This window comes from Macrobrachium rosenbergii, chromosome 44 (assembly GCF_040412425.1).
Source record: "Macrobrachium rosenbergii isolate ZJJX-2024 chromosome 44, ASM4041242v1, whole genome shotgun sequence".
Classification (NCBI taxonomy): Eukaryota; Metazoa; Arthropoda; class Malacostraca; order Decapoda; family Palaemonidae; genus Macrobrachium; species Macrobrachium rosenbergii.
The window spans coordinates 22823680-22842121 of NC_089784.1; the positions used below are offsets into that span (position 1 = coordinate 22823680).

Consider the following 18442-nt stretch of genomic DNA (forward strand, 5'->3'; position numbering starts at 1 on the left):
AGCTTCAGATGTTAATTGTAATACATGTACAGTATATTTGATTTACTGTCGTCTGACTTTATTGCCAGTTTCACCTACAATCTCCCCGATATTATTCATAATGAAAGTATATTTGTACTACAGTACAAGCCAGAAGGTCATTAGTTAAGACCAGGAAGCCTTCAGAGAATATAATAAACTCATTTGATTAAAGGAAATATGGTTGTGAGAATACAGTATAGCATAGTTAGATTCTGTACTATATTACTAAATTTTATAGCAAGTAAATAACTAGGAAGTGAGCAGTGACACAGCTTACCTTTTTTGGGGATTAAAGTGTCTGATGCATAAGAAAATTATGCCACCTACTCGGTATTTGATTGTAACTTTTGCTTTAGTGATGTGTGGGTTGATTTTTGGAATGGTCTTATTCCTTACTTAGAGTTTGGTTTTAGAAAACTTTTATTCCCATCCAGTTTATGAACTTTTATGAGGTCATTGTTTGCTTTGGTGTCAAACATGTTATGAAAGTTGGTTGGATCTTAAAGAACTTACTGAATCAATCTAATAATTGCACTACAGATGCTTGGTGTTCAGTCTGTAGGTTCATGTTTGGCAGTTTAAGATATTCAATATTAAGGAAGTTGATAATAGATAAATTGACAATGGTTTGAGCTGCTAGACATTATAGAGGTTTTGTTTGTGATAACAAACCCTTAAGGCTATTTTTGCGAGTTGTAGTTTTGACTCAGTCATCAGGTTGGACTGTTGTATGCAGTATTTAATTCCAGGCTTACACTATTAACCATGGAGTAACATCTCTTCTCCTACAGTTATTTTTCAGAAATACTAGTCCCCTGTTATTTTTCGTTTTCTAAGAAGTAAAGACAATTTCTTTCATGGAAAACAGTTGCAACGTAGAACTGATTAGTAACTTTTTCAGTGGTGATAAAATTAAAAAGCCCTGCTCAGATGATATTTCATATTCAGAACAGCGTAGGCTAATAGTGGTCCAGTGATTGTCAGATTTTTTTCTAAGGCTAATGAGGGAATATGTAACATATATCCTCTTTGGGTCAGTTTTTATTACATTTCATATACTGCACACAACTTGTAATTAATGGTAATTAGTTTTTGTTTGCTTTTTATCCATATTTTTAAAGAAATTAGCTCTGCTTTGTTTGACCTAATGTAATTTTTTTTATAATCTGGAGTAATGCTCTTTGCGAATGACCATGTCTTGTGTAATGTCATCAGCTGTAGCACAGCCTGAAAAGAGTACAAGGAAAATAATTAGTGGTTTTACCTAAGCATGAGGTTATTTAATTCAGAGGTGGTGGTGGGAGCAAAATTCATTAATGTCTAGAGTGATCATGATGCTTATCATTAGTGCTTGGGTTGGTCATGTGGTATTGACTGCGATGTGAACAAAATTAACTGTTAACAGTGGGAATCCTCAGACATTAAGACGTGGAATTATAACATTCAGCAAGAGATCAGCCTGTTGAAATGAGTATTGTTACAAAATGTCAGTCAGCTATACATTATAGTGCTCATGTAATATTTTCTCATTTCATTACTTTACCTGAAAGTGCCATAGCAGATTCAAGTTCCTTTTGTAAAATCTCTAGTACTTTGTATGCCCCTTCTTCACCACCACATGCCAAACCCCACAACAAAGGTCGTCCTAAGAATACCTGAAAATGGTTTGTAATGGGGAAAAAACAAGTCAGTAAATGCAAAAGGGAATTGAGTATCACTGCATGCACTGCAGTAATCTTCCAAATTAATAGATATCTACCTCTTTTGGTCAAGATGAATGTCATTTTTTACCACATCACTTTACTGCTGTATGAGTTTGTAAGGCCGGAATGATTGTTGCCTTCAGAGCTGTTGCAAGTCACTGGTACATAATGATGTACGGTAAAAATGCTTCGCTTTCCTTAGCTAATCTGAGATATGCTGCAGCATTGGATGACAGGCTTAACCATTTAACATTCCTTAATTCTGCATAGGCCTATTAGATAGGTAGCTGAGAAATGTGCAGGGTAAGTTGCGAATATGTTAGCTATGGAAAGCTAGATTATGTTTTAAGGGATTGCTGTTTTATATATTTTATTCATGATCTTGTTTCCTCTTTTCTCTTCAGTTTTTAGTTGGAAATGGGAAAGGTCTGGTATCATTTTATATGGGTGTACTGTAGTTGCCTACTAGTTATTCCATCCGTACCTCAAAATTAGGTTTATTCATTTAATTTAGTTTCATCACGCAATTATTCCAGAATGAGGATGAATTCGTCAAAATGACTGTTGTATGTTACGGAAAGGAACTTCTGTCATATTGTTAGTTTAAAGGGTTTCTTACCACTTTTGCCCCAAGGGCCAATGCTTTGAAGATGTCAGTTCCTTGTGAAAATCCTCCATCCACATATACTTCACACTGTCCATTTACAGCTTTCAAACTTCTGGTAATGCTTCAATCTGTGAAAAGCACCAGCACATATATATATATATATATATATATATATATATATATATATATATATATATATATATATATATATATATATATATATATATATATATATATATATATATATATATATATATATATGTGCTGTTTATATCTACACTTAAATCTGTTGCACTGATATTGGTTACTCTACTTTTTCCAGGGTTTATTCTGAGACATACATTTGTTATTTATATAGTAGTTTACAATATTTTCTGGCATATAAGGCACACCCATACTGTAGCATGTATATTCTTGAAAGATAAAAATAACCCCTTTTCTCTTATCTTCACAACCCTCCCTGCTATCTATTATTTTGAAGCTTCTGACCCATCAGTATTCAAATATTACTGGTAAAAATTATTAAAGCTCAGTAGTATTGGTAGTGTTTACGATGCATAAAATAATGTTGTGTGCAACATAAAAAATGTTGATTCTGCCTATATGAAAGTTTGCCATTTCCCTTTTACCAAAGGATATGAATTGAAGACAAATTACAATAACCAGTGGCCAAAACGTGAAGTATCAAAGATCTGATCGTAAAGCCTGAGTTGTTTGCCATGATGGAAACTGAAGTTATGTTGATCCTAAAACTGGAGAGTCATTACTGAATCGTAATGGTTCTGGTAAGTGTCAAGAAGGTACTAATAATTAAGTAACATGGGGGGCCAGGTAGGTGGGAGTGTTGTTTGGAATTCAGTTTACCAGAACCAGGTATCCAAAACAACTAGCTGCTGGTAGCCTGTGTTCTAAACCTGGCACTGATCTTAGTCACGTGAGGCCTGGGGTGGTTTTCTGTGATGGTGAGGTAAAAGCTTGCCTATTATGCCAGAAAATACTGTTCAAGTTTTCTCTTTAGTTGAAGAAAAGACTTCAGTAGTGTACTTTTTACAAACAGATGTTATAGCAATACAATTGCATGAAACTTAAGATACTCTTGTTAAATTATTATTGAATTTTAAGGAGACTTACTGAGGGTGGCACCCCATCCACTTGCCGTGCTCCATGATTTGAGACCCATATAGCTGATGCTCCAGCATTCAGGCCTAAAACAGCATCCTCTCCAGTTAAAATGCCTTTTAGAACTATGGGTAGATTGGTTATCCTGTATATGTGAGCAATGAATGAATGGATGATGAAATTTTGGATAAATTTAATTTGAACCTGGATTTATTTTTACTTGACTGTGCACCTAATGCTATCTTGTGTTATAGTTATACAGTAAATAGTTTAGTCAGAGCACTTTGCCAAAAACCTTATGACTCTCCCAAAGGGATTGTTTTATTAAAGGACTAAGATTACTGAGAAGGAATAACCTTTGGTTTTATACAGTAGTATTTTACAGGAAGGGGTTTGTTTTTTATCTTGACCGTTTTAGCCATTCTGCATCATTCCACGTTAGCGATGGATCAAAGAGTGATTTAACATATTCGTTAATAGAAGGAATAATCTTTGGTTGTATACAGTAGTTTTTTACAGAAATGGGTTTGTTTTTTATCTTACCTTTTTAGCCATTCTACATCATTCCAAGTTAGCGATGGATCAAAAAGTGATTTAACATATTCGTTAATACCAGATCCACCAGCTGATTTGTTCACTAGATTAGATTTGTCATCATCTGTTTGGAAGTTGGCCATTCTGGAAAGAGAATATTACTTGGCTCAATTTTTTGTCAAATTTTTATTCTCTTCTTCAGAATAGTAAATTGTTATAAGCTATTTATTATTGTTGTTTAGTTGGATCCCCTGCTGCTTTTAGATTCTCAATCATTAAGGTTTTCAATAGAACTGTAAACTTTCCTTATAGATTGTGCTTAAGTCTAGCATCCTATAATATGGAAATGTGAAAGTATAGATTAGATACAAAAAGTTAAAAACATTTGAAAAAGTTGGATATCAAAAGCATTAGAACTAGGACATGTTAAGAAGCTAATGAAGTTGACACATGCTTCAAATGTAACTGCACTATAGAATGTGAGTGTAAATGGACATTGTAAAGAGCAATAGCCTGTACTGTAATGAGCTCTCTCCACTATTTTATTGTGAGGACATTGATTGAATCCTTTTCTAGTCCAGGTGTTTACTTTTCTTAATAACTGCTCTTTTTCCATTCCCTTCACATGCCTGAATCCTCTAAGCCTGTGTCCTGTTTCTGGATACTATATCTCAAAAGCTTTTCACTTTCAAAACTTGTGACACTGAAAAATTGCCATCGTCTTGTGTAAATGCCCTTGCATCTGCTGTGGAAGAAATACAGGCCTTATGCATATCAGGTTACTTTGTTTATTTATGGCAGAGCTGCTTTTCTTTCTCAGTAGTTCAGCTTTCTCTGAATTTGAGGAAGTCTCTTGCCACTTTTCTTGATGCCTTCTCAATACCAGCTTCAAAATCTGATATGTTGTCAAGTGGCAGAAATGTTCTTCTTCAAAGCCTGGTTTTTCAGCATAACATGGCACTCTTCTTTCTTTTCACTTTTTGCTGCCCTAGAATATTTCAGAAATAGAAAATCCCATATATAGCCTACTTCATTTACAAATGTAATCTTGAGCATGTGTGACACCATTTACAGCATTCTATTTGTATAGCATTGCCTTACTCTTCCTTTCCTTTAAATCATTACTAACACCTCTACCTCTGAATCTGTCAGTAGCATTCTCTCACTGCACAAAGCAGCTTCCAGGACCTTACCTTTCAGCATTCTTTCGTAACTTGCTCCATTAATATGATGGACTATAAAGGTCTCAGTGCTTACCTTAAAAGGACACCTACAACTATCTCTGATTTTTTTTATTCATTATCTGCCACTGTCTTCACTGTGGACTATATGATTCATTATGATGTACTGTAGTATTATTGCCAGCTCAGTGACCCTTTCAGGTACTCGTGTAATGACTATCTGAGTGCCTTTCTTGGTAAAGCACTATGTCAAATACCTTTTCAGGAGCCACAAATTTACAGCTACAGTATTTCCTTTTTACATATTACATAGTACTTATGATGAAGAAAGCTTTGGTAGTTAACATCTTTGGCATGAGGTACCTCGTTATAAAGACCATCTTGGTTAGTTCTTTGGCATAAAGTCACTCTGCCAGTTGTCAGATTTGAGTTTTATGCTGCCTTTTTTACCATCATGTGTAATTCTTCCATAACTTGCTTCAACAGCCTTATCTATATAATACTAAAACTCTGTCTTGTTTGAGTGTTTGAATGCACACTGGAAATCCCAGAAGCTTCTGGGAATTCTGAAGGCTTCTGGGAATTCCAGAAGCTTTTGGGGCTTCCGAAGGCTTCCAGACAATCTTCATGCGCTGTAGCCTTTGGATTTCTTGCACAATACTAAAGAACAGGGTTTTATGGAGAAGAAATCGGATTTAGTCCTTCCTGGAGACGAAATTCTTCGAAGATTTTTTTGAGGGAAGCCCACGTTCTTGGGTGAATTCCAAAGGCTTCTGGGAATTCCAAAGTCTGGAGGCTTTTGGGAATTCCAGAGGCTTCCAGGGCAGAAAACATTGTTTGTTTGTTTGAATGCACACTTCAAGATCTACAAGGCTGCAGCAGGAGGAGCCGAAGACGGCTGGATTCTTGAAGACTTCTTCAGGAAGCAGTGATAATCCAATGGGTGTTTATCCAGGGGTTCTTCAGGAGCTGAAGATGGCTTCACAGGATCCTGGAACTGTGAAGATGTCTTCAAAAACATGTTATAATCCAGTGGGTGTTTCTCCAGGAAACCTTGAGGAGCTGAAGACAGCTTCACAGGAACCTGGAGTCTTTAAGACTTTAAGATGTTATAATCCAATGGGAGTTTCTCAAGGAATGCTTGAGGAGCTGAAGACGGCTTCAAAGGATCCTGGAGTCATGAAAACGTCTTCAAGAAGACGTTACAATCCAATGGGCGTTTCTCCAGGAAACCTTCAGGAGCTGAAGACAGCTTCACAGGATCCTGGAGTCTTTACGACTTTCAGAAGACGTTATAATCCAATGGGAGTTTCTCCAGGAATGCTTGAGGAGCTTAAGACGGCTTTAAATGATCCTGGAGTCATGAAGACATCTTCAAGAAGGCTATTTAATCCAATTTGCATTTCTGGGAATTTTGAAGGCTTCTGGGAATCCCAAAGGCTTCTGGGAATTCCAAAGGCTTCTGGGAATTCTGAAGGCCTCTGGGGCTTCTGAAAGCTTCAAGACGACTTCCATGCTCAGAAGCCTTTGGATGTCTTGCACAATACTAAAGAACAGCGTTTTATGGAGAAGGAATCAGATTTGGTCCTTCTCGGAGACTGAAGGCTTCGAAGGTTTCTTCCGGAGAATTTCGTAGGCTTCTGGGGTTTCTGAAGGCTTCAAGATGATCTCCAGGCTCTGAAGCTTTTGGATTTATATATGAAGGTATGAAAATGCTGCTTTTTTCATCACAATGACATGCAACTCTAACTGCCCCAAAATTTTCAATGTTAAGTCACCCAGTGGGTCATGGGTAGTCTAGTGTTTATATAATACTAAAACTCTGTCTTGTTTGTGTGTTTGAATACACACTGGGAATCTCAGAGGCTTCTAGGAATTCCAGAGGCTTCTTGGGTTTCTGAAGGCTTCAAGACAATCTCCAGGCTCATAGCCTTTGGATTTCTTGCACAATACTAAAGAACAGAGTTTTATGGAGAAGAAATGGGATTTGGTCCTCCCTGGAGACGAAAGTCTTTGAAGATTTTTTCGGGGGGAAGCCCATGTTCTTGGAGATGAATTCTGAAGGCCTCTTGGGCTGGAAACATTTATTTGTTTGTTTGAGTGCACACTTTGCAATTTGTGAGGCTTGCAGCAGGAGCCAAAGACGGCTGGATTCTTGGACTTCAGGAAGCCTTGATAATCCAGTGGGTGTTTATCCAGGAGTTCTTCAGGAGCTGAAGACGGCTTCACATGGTTCTGGAGTTTTTAAGACTTCAAGAAGACATTATAATCCAATGGGTGTTTCTCCAGGAATGCTTCAGGAATTGAAGATGAATCCAAGTAAAAAAGTCACAGTAATTTATGGTGGCCTGGTAATAAAGCCACAGGAAAAAAGTAACCTAACCTCCTAACCTAACCAGAGATGGACAGTTCTGCAGGAATTCTTCAGGAGCTGAAGATGGCTTCTCATGATCCTGGAGTCGTTAAGACTTCAAGAAGACGTTATAATCCACAGATTCACATATTTCATAGATGACAGACACTACAGACTGACTTTTGGGTCAGTCTTATCTATCCAATCCATCTATCTGTCTATGTAATACTAAAACTCTGGGACTTTTTTTGTTTGTTTGCACACTGGTGGGCGAAACTTTTTTGTTTGTTTGCACACTGGAAGGTAAACGGGGCTGGTGCTGACTGTTGTTAGTGGGTTAATTTAGCTGTAGATATGGGTAGGGGTAAGGATATGGTACATATATGGGTATGGGTATTGATATGAGTATGGGTGTGGATATCGGGGTGGGTATGGGTATGGATAAAGGTGTAGGTATGATGTGGATATGGTACAGATATGGGTATGTATGGATATAGGTATGGTACAAATATGGGTATGGATATAGGTATGGTACAAATATGGGTATGGATATAGGTATGGTACAGATATGGGTATGGATATAGGTATGGTACAGATATGGGTACAGGTATGGGTACGGGTATGGACCTTTTGTTAAAAATGTAGTAAATAAAAAAGTAACCTAACGGGTCATGGGTGGCCTAGTCCCATGCAATTTTCACAGTAGTGCATCTCTTTCATTTTGCATGTTTTAATGTACAGGCAGTCCCTGCTTATGGGCGGCATTGGTTAACAGCTTTTTGGTTTTATGACGCTTGGCTAACAACGTTGTTAACCAGATTTTCAGTGCCGGTAAGCTGCTTATCTGTGTTGGTGGGCAGTTTATCAGCGTTGGTAGGTGGTTTATCGGCATCGGTAAGTGAATTTGGCGCTGGTAAGCAGTTTATAGGTGTCAGTTGGCGCTTATGGCATAGTAAGCACCATTTATTACCATAATTACTGTGGTGTTCTAATTATCAATGATTTTCAGTTATTGGCGCTCGGCTGGGAATAGAACCCCAGCTGTTAACCTTACCTCTTCATTATGTAGTTTTTACTTCCGTGCAGCGATAGTTTGGCAGATTGAAAAAAAAAAAAACAGAACACTGTTTTCTATGAATATCTTTCTTCCATCCATCTACTTCCCCCACCCCACCAGGGGACCGATAGGTACAAACACTCGTAGCCGGTCAATCTACTACTGTCACATGTTTCGGTAAGAGTTTGACAGATTGTATCAGTTTTCTGTTGATTTTGTTCTTTTATTTTTTGAATATTTGCATGGTAAGAACCTGTATGGTAAAAGATGCTGTAATAGGCATTATTCCAGTTTTATTGACCCCTCATATGTTTTTGCTGAGGGAGAGGTTATGACTGGATAACTATGTAAATCATAGATGAATGAAGTTCGGTAATTGATTGTGAATGGAGAGAGCTTGCTAGGTTGTAGAAACATCCACAGTATAGAGGATAATACTTGTAAGACCTAAGTTAAAGGGATGCATGCCTTGCCTGCTTTCCCATTAAGTAACTGGTTAGGTCCTCTGCTGCTTCTGTTTGATCTGTTACTCAAAATTGGCTTTTAATTGATTCAGGGCATTAGAACTCATAAGATTGAGTCATTATTAATGTTCATCATTTGGTGTAAGTTTCCTGGGAAGATGATATTGTTATCATTAGTCTCTTCTTTTCTTTGCTACCCTCTTAGAGTCTTGGTAAGTTCAGGTTGTTTCCTGTGTTGGTGGAGGAAGGGTCAGTGCCCCTGTTTTTACTTGCCTTGTCCTTGGCATGTCTTGTCTTTGGCATGTCTTGTCTTTCTCCCTTGTGGCTTGGAGTGACAGGGAACCGGGACATGTCAGAAAGTGTTGTGGATCTGTGCCCGTTGTCCCCTTCCTCTGTTCTGTCTGGTAGGGTACCAGGTCTGGCATTAGTGGCTCCAGTTCTAGCACCAGAATTCGCTCTCCGATAGCATTGCTTGGGTAAATATAAGAGGAGTTTCCTAACATTGTTTCCCTCTTAATTTTACTGTATTGCATTGGCTTGGTAGCAATGATGCTGTCTCTTTCTAGTAGTATTTAAGCGAGTTTAAGCTGCCTTAACGAAGAACGTTACTGTTTGCTGTGATCAGTTTTGCTTGAGTCCCCTATAGCTAAGGATCGTTCATGGTTTAAGGCAGTTCAAGTAGATGGATAGAAAACGGATATTCATAGAAAACCGAGTGTTCTCTTTTTTTTTTTTCAATCTGTCAAACTACCACTGGCACACAAGTAAAAGCAATGCAATGGAGAGGTAAGTATTTAAGAAATAAATCTTAAATTAAGCACAGTATTTATATTTTTCTCATCTGTGTTTTCTTTGTTTCAAAATGTTTTCGTCGGCTTTTTAGTGGATGGGTTCTTTCAACAAATTACTGTTTATTTCTTATGGTACTTGGCCACTCTGTTTTTCTTCTTTGTTAGGCTAATATGTACTCTTCAGACAACACTTTCTCTTGTCATTCATCATCTCTAGTTCATTATTCATTTCCTTCATGCTGATGTTTTCAAGAAAAGATTTTGTAATGGAATAAAGAGAAGAGATTGAATAAATCAGATCAGAAGTATTGCATGCTAAGAACTGCCTCACAATTTTATTAAGGAATAAGAGAAGAGATTGAATAAATCAAATCAGAGATATTGCATGCCAAGAACTGCTTCAGGGCAGAAAACTTATGAATCATTGTTATTGTGTATCTGTCTTAACAGTTTATACTGCATTTGACCAACTGAATAGATGATACATCAAAGTGCTTTTAAAGATAATGTAGGTTTCTCTATACTATATTTTACTGTTTTAGTGTAATGGCAAGTATTTCTTGATCATGTACTGTTTTTGATTTTCATACAGAAATAAAATGATGTGCAATATTTAATTATTCTAAAATGCAGAAAAAATTATTTGACTTACCTGAGATGTGGTGGAAGTGTAAATTTATTTCTCACATCTGCTCGTCGTATTCCAAATTCTGGGGCATCAACTGTTAACACTAATGCAGTGTACCCTGCTGCCTCAGCTCTTTTCACCAAGTTTGATGTCACATTTCTGTCATTTATACAAAAGATATTTATTTGTATGTCATTGCAAGTTGTTGTTTACAGAAATGTTATGGATTTCTCAGTGTAAAATGATATAATAGTAGAACTCAACAATGATGGATGTGAGATTGATGATTGTTTGCTAAAGTTAATCCTAATTACGCTGTAGAAAACAATCATCAGTTTGGTTCTTGTTAATAGTGGTTTCCACTGAGTTTCTGATCACCTAATTTATAAAGTGATATCTTTGACCCCCTAATGCAATATGACTGAATATCCTATGTGGTATTAGTAGTACACACAGAAAATCAAACAAAATATAAATCTGCTTAAAAAGTTGTTTTGAAATACTTTAAAAATAAATAGAATAAATTTAGTACTCCTCATGAGCCCTGTCCATTATACTGTAAGTAAAGGTGTCGCTAACTCCCTTCCCCTTTTCCCCCTTCTCTTAGTATGCAAGGAAGGTATATCTTCATCATTTGAAAACTGTCAGAAATGACAATAAAGGAAGGGGGAAAACTGCTAGGACTTATTGTTAGGATGCCACAAAGATTGATCTTGTATCTTGGGAGCTTTGCCCTCTTTCTTCTTGGAAACCTCACATTTGTTGCAAGCTCTTGCATGAGTGTTTTAACTCCTCATTACTCACTGGTTTGCTGTGATTCTCTAGCAACTTGCCTACATTCTCTTTGTCCATGAATCCTTAACACTTAAGTTCTTTCAGCACTGCTTGAGTGTCCTGTTAGGGCAGGTATATGGAAACTGAACCAAGGTCTTTATTTTCCTCTGGTAGTAGACCTTAAATGCTGTGATGATTCCTTGGTCCTTGGGCTGGATGAAAGAAGTGGTGGTGGGAGGCAAAAACAAAATCTGTCGTATTGTGACACCACTTGTCCATGGCTTTTGGGGAAATTTGGACCATTGTCAGTAAGGAAGAAAAACTTGTTGGAATGTTTTTCTGTCTGGCATGCAATTCAAGGTCTTGTGAAATATTTTAAGTCTTTTAGGTATGTTGTTAAATATTTTAAGTCTTTTAGGTATGGTTCATGGCTGTTGTTATCCATGACTTGAAGGTGCTCTGATGTGAAGTTCTTCAGCAGCCATAGATTCTTTTAATAGTAAATCATCAGGGGGATCAGGTTCAGATCTCCTTCAGCCTGGGAAAGGTTTAGAAGGATGATAACAATCCCTAGCAATCGTGAATCCTGGTGCAGTCATCTTTTCCTGTGTGATGAAGTCTTGTTAAGCTTTTTGTAAGAGTCCTTTGTTGTTTCATGTTCAAGATGTGCTTGGTATGGTAACCACCATTATGAAAGTTGCTGTAGGATCTCTCAGAGATCTGGGTGGTCATTATCATTAGAAAACCAACTTTGGTGCATCTTGAAGGCCTCTTACAAACTTGTTTGGCTTGTAGTTAAGTACCCTTGTAATCAGGTCCCCAACTGATTCTTGAGATCAGCAAGTATAGATAAGCCCTTTGTCATCATGTGGGTGGAGAAGCTGGCCACCATTAATACTCACATCATTATGTAACTGTTCAGAATTCACTTGATTCACTATACATTCAATCATCCAGAGTTGCATGGAGATTTCTTAACATAATGATGAAAAATCTGAGTATAGGTGGGTGTTGGTTCATTCCATGTTCAGCATCACAAAAGTGGTGCCTGTGCACAAGCCCTGTGATGTGTTTAGCTATTCATTGTTTTTCCTATTGGACAACGCTGCTGTTTTTGCACCTTTTAACATGTAGGCAAAAAATCAAATACTCAGCAATCACAAAGGTAGGCTTAACTGTATGTGTCAAGTAAACTTTAGTAGACATATTTATAAAAAAGAAGTTAGATAAATGGCAAGAACATGTCATCTGCTTCTTTGTCTTTTTCATGGACAAGTGTATCAAGAACCAGCACCAGCTGAGCAATTTTTTCTTATCAACAGTTGATTTCCAGGGTCTTGTTTCAGTCAGGTTGAAAGCAGTGCTCGAGTACAGTGGTTATTTCTGAAATTTTATTATTTTTATATAAGTCTGAAATCTGTGGCAATACTGTACTGGGTTTTGCAACTATGTACAGTTGTCCTTTCTAAGAGTTTATGGAAATGGAAAGCATTACAACTCTCTATACTTTGCTGCTACCCTTTTAATATGTGTAAAACGGTGTCTAGGTTTTAACAAGTACCTGACTTTTGTCCCTGATAAGAAGACCATGGATTGGCTTGTTTGCTTCTACTGTCTGATCAGCTGTCTTCCTCATTTCTTTTTGATAACTGCTTTTCCTTATGAAATGAATTTTTTTTTTGTTTTTTTGTTGAAAGCCGAGAAGTTGAAGTGTTCAATAAAAATTTAGAGCTGCTAGATTGAATTGTCTCTGTCTGGTCACACCACACACTCAGTAGAACTAACTGCCTCCTATCTGTAACTGAAGTGTAATCCAGTGTGCCTATTTTAGATTTTTGGGCAAAATTTTAAAGTTAACTCACTTTTCTCAGTACCAATCCTTGCCTACTATTCATTGCTGAAGTCTACCCACTTGCACCACACATTCAATATTAACTCGAGTAATAGTTCAACTTCCTGTTGTTTAGATATGGGCTGTGCGTTTACTTTTTAGTCTGCCATAAGAGGCACAGAGTCGCAAAAGCACAAATTACAATAAGCATGAGGTGATGGGATCAAGAGCTCAAACTTGATTGTTGACACTAGAACAGATAGAAACAATTAGTGGCAGCATGACTGCTTATATGGCTTACTCAGAGTGGTATGTGTACCATGTAAAATCATGTGCTGTGAGAGTTCATTGGCGTAGGGTTTATTTCCTTTATTTAAGCAATAAGGGTAGTACTGTAAAGTTCAAAAGGAACTACTTGCCAAGCGTGTTTGTATTTGACAACAGTTTGACAAAGAATGCCTTGAATGATTGGTTGGTGTCGGTCTTTTCACCCTCTGGTAGTCATACCATTATACCTATATTGTACTAAAAGCTGCATATAAATGTAAGAAAGGGAAAATATAAACTCATTGACCAGTAGGTTTGCTTCTTTATTGAATTAATGAAGTGATGTAGAATGACTTTCTTCTTGCTTTAGGTAAGGCTGACCATCAAATAATTAAATCTCTTCACATACAGGATGCGAATAGAGTAGCCTGAACCAGTTATATATTTTCTCTTTTGATATACTGTAATTTATCAGTGTTTATTGTGGAATTTCAAAATTTTTAAAAATGGGAGGCAACTTGAATGCAATAAAATGTAGGGATGATGTTAAATTCAGTTTATGCAAATTGTACAGGGGCCATTCTTGCAAAAATAGGATGATAAACAAAGGCAAAATAAATTTCTTATATTTTTGAAAGTTGTTTTAGTGAGGCAGAAAATAACCCAGGTAAGAGGTTGTTCTGCCCCATAACATATTGGGACTTTTGAATGCCAAATCTTTGGTTATAAAGTACAGCTTAGGGATGTTTCTTACCTGTCCTTATAAATGTACAGCTGGAAAAAGCGGAGTGTATTTGGAGAATTTTCAGCAATTTCTTCAATGCTGCTTGTTGCAATTGTGCTAAGGGTAAATACTGTTCCAATTCTTGCTGCAGCTGGTGACAAATAGACAATAGATTAAAACTTGCATGCATCCCTCGTAAATAGTGACTGGATATCATCACATTTTTGAGTGTGTACTTTGACATTGTTAATGGTTGCATTATCTTGCTATAACTTATTTAGAAAAGCAAAATTTAAAAAATTCATTAATTTAAGGGCTCTTGTTATAAAATTTTTTAATACTTTTATAATTCTGATCAGTTACAAAGTACTGACTAGTCTACTTCAATCATTTGTGAGTTGTATCATTTGAGATTTACGTATTAGATTGGCCTCCGAGGTTAGTTTTAAATAGGAAAATTTATGGAACTACTGTAATGTATTTAAAAATATGGAAGTGTGGTTAAAACCTAAAACCTTGACTGATTAAGTATGGTAATTTCTCGGAGTGTAATACTGTTTATCATGTTCACTGGAGGTGCTCAGTTGAACATTTTGATGCAAAACCGTCATTGATATACAGTTAATAGTTGAAGCTGCATTTTGATGTGTTTGTTGACTAGTAAGGCATGATAAAGTAAATATGTGTACATTATAGACTTAACTCATAGATTCTTGGAATATGCATGGTTTTCTTAAGGTTCTGGAGTCGGTACTTTGCAACTGATGAAAATTATTTTACTTTTATTTCATTACCATTCATTAATGCAGTATAGTTTATAGCTGAGGATATTAGCTGTATAAAAATTTGTTACCTCTAGCTGAAGCATTTTCTCCTTCGGGAGCTGCCATTTTCTGCATTGCTGTTGGGGCAATGCCAAAAGGAACATTTACCTTGTGCCCCAGGATGCTGGTTTTGAGGTTTCGGTTTGAGACATCTCTAAGGAATCTGGGCCTGATATACCACCTATAGGATAATTAGGAGGTGGTCACCTATTGGATTTATAGATGTTGGAAATGGTAGTGTAATAAATAAGCAATTTTGTTTATGTACTTATTACTGTATTTGAAATAAGTTGAAGTATCATGTTAGTCACTGGAAATTAGCAACAGTAAACATAGGCACATTATATAAGAATGAAATACCTGTTGATGGCTTCTTTATTTTCCTGAAGAGTAATTTCTTGTGTTGCTCCCGAACGGTAGTAATCAAGTGCATTTTGAGGTAAAAGCTTGTGCGCTTCTTTTTCAAAGTCACTGACACAGACAAGTTTGGGATTCATATTTAGATTGCACTTCTTAATCTTTTTATATGTAACCTGTATATTCTTCTCACTGGAACAGAGGGATTTCCAATCATATTAGGTTTGACATGACACATAATGTTATTGCTAAAGAGGACTGTGCCTAGCAAAATGAGTGATGGAGATTGTGGTTTTTACGAAACAGGTAATATGGCAGGTGTGGAGGGGTTTTAGGGATATGGACACTGCCATATGTCAGTTAAAGGAATTTGACAGAATTTGATGGTAGGTTGGAAAATTTTTGCACAACTTGGTTGCCTTAGCAAGGTCAAATGGTTGTTTTTTTTATTTTCCAAACCAGTGACTATTAGTTGCACAGAAGACTGTGGCACACAGGTAACTTATTGGCAAGATCTGTGGAGATTGGCAGTTACCATTGTAGAGCCCCTTTTAGGGGCTTTATTACCCAGTGGCAACATAAACCAGGACAGCTAAAGAGTGGGCTACTGTAGCATCTGTAGGGACAAATTGGGGGTGGTGTTTGCTGGTCCAGTGTGTCTACAAATGTGCCAGTAATTTTCTGCAAGGCATTAAACTGCAAGGGGGTCTTGCAAGTTCCCAAGGATGACTCCAATTTAAGTTATCCTAAGTCTGTCCTTTAACCAAAATTGATTAAAAATGAGAGTCAAGCAGGTTATTGAAAGCTCTGTAACTTGACATTTACACCAGTCATAATAATATACACTGTTATCCTCTCCCTCATCAGCAGATAATACTTTTGTAGGAATTAACAGAGGAGACTGGATTATAAGTTCAAATTTTGCAAATAAGTCATACCCAGTTATTAGGAAGAAAGTGTACCTAGACATTTCAACATTGTGAGACAAAAATTAAGACTTAGATGCTTTTCAGCTTATGTTGGGGGCTATATTCTGGCAGTCCCATCTTAAGTTGCAAAAGGATACTGTGTTGCGCTTAATGAATATCTAAGCGCACTTAACGTAAATCTTCAAACATCAACCATAACTTAGACTTGGGAAAAATCGGTTTCAGCGTTTAGTGTCTGTTTTTTGACACTGAGCAAAAACAAGGTGTAAAAGACAAATACTAAATGCTAATTGGGAAAGTTGTTAATGTACAGACAAAGAAAAGAGAAAAATGACATAGCAGAAAATAGTAGTATTTGGCAACCATAAACCTCCACCAAGGCTGGGCAATCTGCCTTTCCTTTCCAAAGGGACCATCTTTGGCTGGTCATATTTTCTTCAAAATCTATATAACATTTTGCATAATTCTGCTAACAAAGAAACAAACCCTCCCCCCACTACATTAAAAACTTCTTCCTTGGCACAGATATTTTGTTAAATATGATTACCAAGTGTACAGCAGTTTTTTATTTTATCCTCTTGACAAATAAAAAAATGCTCCTGAAATTTAGGCTATACTGGAGATGGTTATGTTGCATATCTGCATTCAGTCTGGAGTCTACTTGTGTAATAAAATTATACAGGTGTGTGATACCAGTGTTATAGTTGTCACCAACAGCTTTATATTCAAGACGTACATGCCTTGTATGTGATGATGCATAATTATTAATCATTTCTTCACTGTGATATTCTTTCATAAAGAATGGCACTCCTGCAGTGACTTGGCAGTTCAACATAGCCAGAATTCTCTGAGAATGTAATTGTTTAGGAGTTATTAACACTCAGGAATTTTGACTATTGCATTTATAATGAAGTGCAGTATAGATTGTTTTCTAGATGGATTAGTATAGTAAATGTTTATGAGAACGGAAGTGTGTGCTTCATAGTAATTATGCTTTGTTTATGAGACTAATAACAAGTAAACTTAACTTTTAAAGCTAAGAAATTAGATATTGAATGTCCATCAAAGCCCCATGTATATTTTATAACTAATAACAGTATGAAAGTGATGATTTTTTTTCGTATAAGTATTGTCATTTTAAACATAGTTAACTCAGCACTCGATTAAGTAGCACTATGTAGACTAATAATGTTTAGAACTTGAATACAGTATAATATAAAACTTACACTGTGTCCAGTAGCTGCCACTTCAGCCAGCTGACTGTTCCCAAATCTTTACTGGGAGTAAGGCTTTTCAAGGTCACAGAGTTGCCAAACAGTGCTTTTTATCTTGTTTTTTGCAATCATTATCAGTACTTTTTATGAGGGTTTTGTGGATTTCAAAATCATTTTGAGAGAGCAGTTGATAAGTACTCTGTATGAGAGATATATTACTATGTCTTTCCTTGTAATAATAGTGCATTGTAAGCCAAATGTTCACTGCATTCTTGAAGAAATGTTAGGAGAGCTGTTTACCTCCTCGTTTGGTACTGGTGTTTACCGGTTGTGAAAAATAATTATCTTTTTCTCTCTCATGTTCCACATAATTTGTTTCTCTTTCTTTTATGTTCCACCTAATGTCAAATGATAAATTTTCATATATTGTAAGGGGTTGTGAATTATTTTAGCATTCAATCTTCATTGATACAAGACATCACTTTCATTTTTTAACTACTCTTTTTGGTGAGTACCCTATTGCTAGTGACTACCTCCCTTTAAGTGATTACATTCTTTCTAATGACCACATATTTTGTTTTCATGACTATCTTTTTCTTCAGTATCTACTTTCTTAACAGGAATTACCTTCATTCTGTAGAGTATCTTTCTAATGACTTAGTGACTCTAGGGATTATTTATTTTCAAGTGGTTACCATCTTTTTAGTGACTGCATTGTTTTCTTAGTTACCACTTTCTTTTTAGTGACTTTTCTGGTGACTACTGTTTTGTACCTGAGTACTAGTGACTACCTTATTTCTAGTGATGACTTTTCTCTGGTCACTACCTTCTTTCTAACCACTTGTTTGTATGGCTTGTGTGTGTTATGTAGTGACAAGCCCCGCATTAGTGATTTCCTTCTTTCTGTTGACTACTACTATTTTGTGACTTTTTGCTCATGCATACTTTCAAGTGACCATCTTCTTTCTTTGTATTGAAACAAGGGCATCATTTAGGGGGGCTGGGGTGGCAACTGCTCCCCCCAAGCCTCAACTTTCCCCTCTCACCCCCCAAGCCCCAAGAAG

At 36.6% G+C, this 18442-nt stretch overlaps 2 protein-coding genes across 4 annotated transcripts in view; one reads left to right on the forward strand and one right to left on the reverse strand.

Annotated features, from left to right (window-relative positions):
- SA (stromal antigen) overlaps positions 1–18442 on the forward strand; it is a 93333-nt gene that overhangs the window by 3895 nt on the left and 70996 nt on the right. The window lies entirely within an intron of this gene.
- On the reverse strand, positions 1047–17451 carry Hao (Hydroxyacid oxidase). Its single transcript, XM_067087893.1, is given in 11 exon segments — positions 1047–1248; positions 1565–1676; positions 2344–2438; positions 2441–2459; positions 3463–3595; positions 3994–4128; positions 10483–10617; positions 14085–14205; positions 14908–15059; positions 15239–15427; positions 17391–17451. Coding segments are annotated over 10 exon segments (1107 nt in total). The 5' UTR covers positions 15376–15427; positions 17391–17451; the 3' UTR covers positions 1047–1180.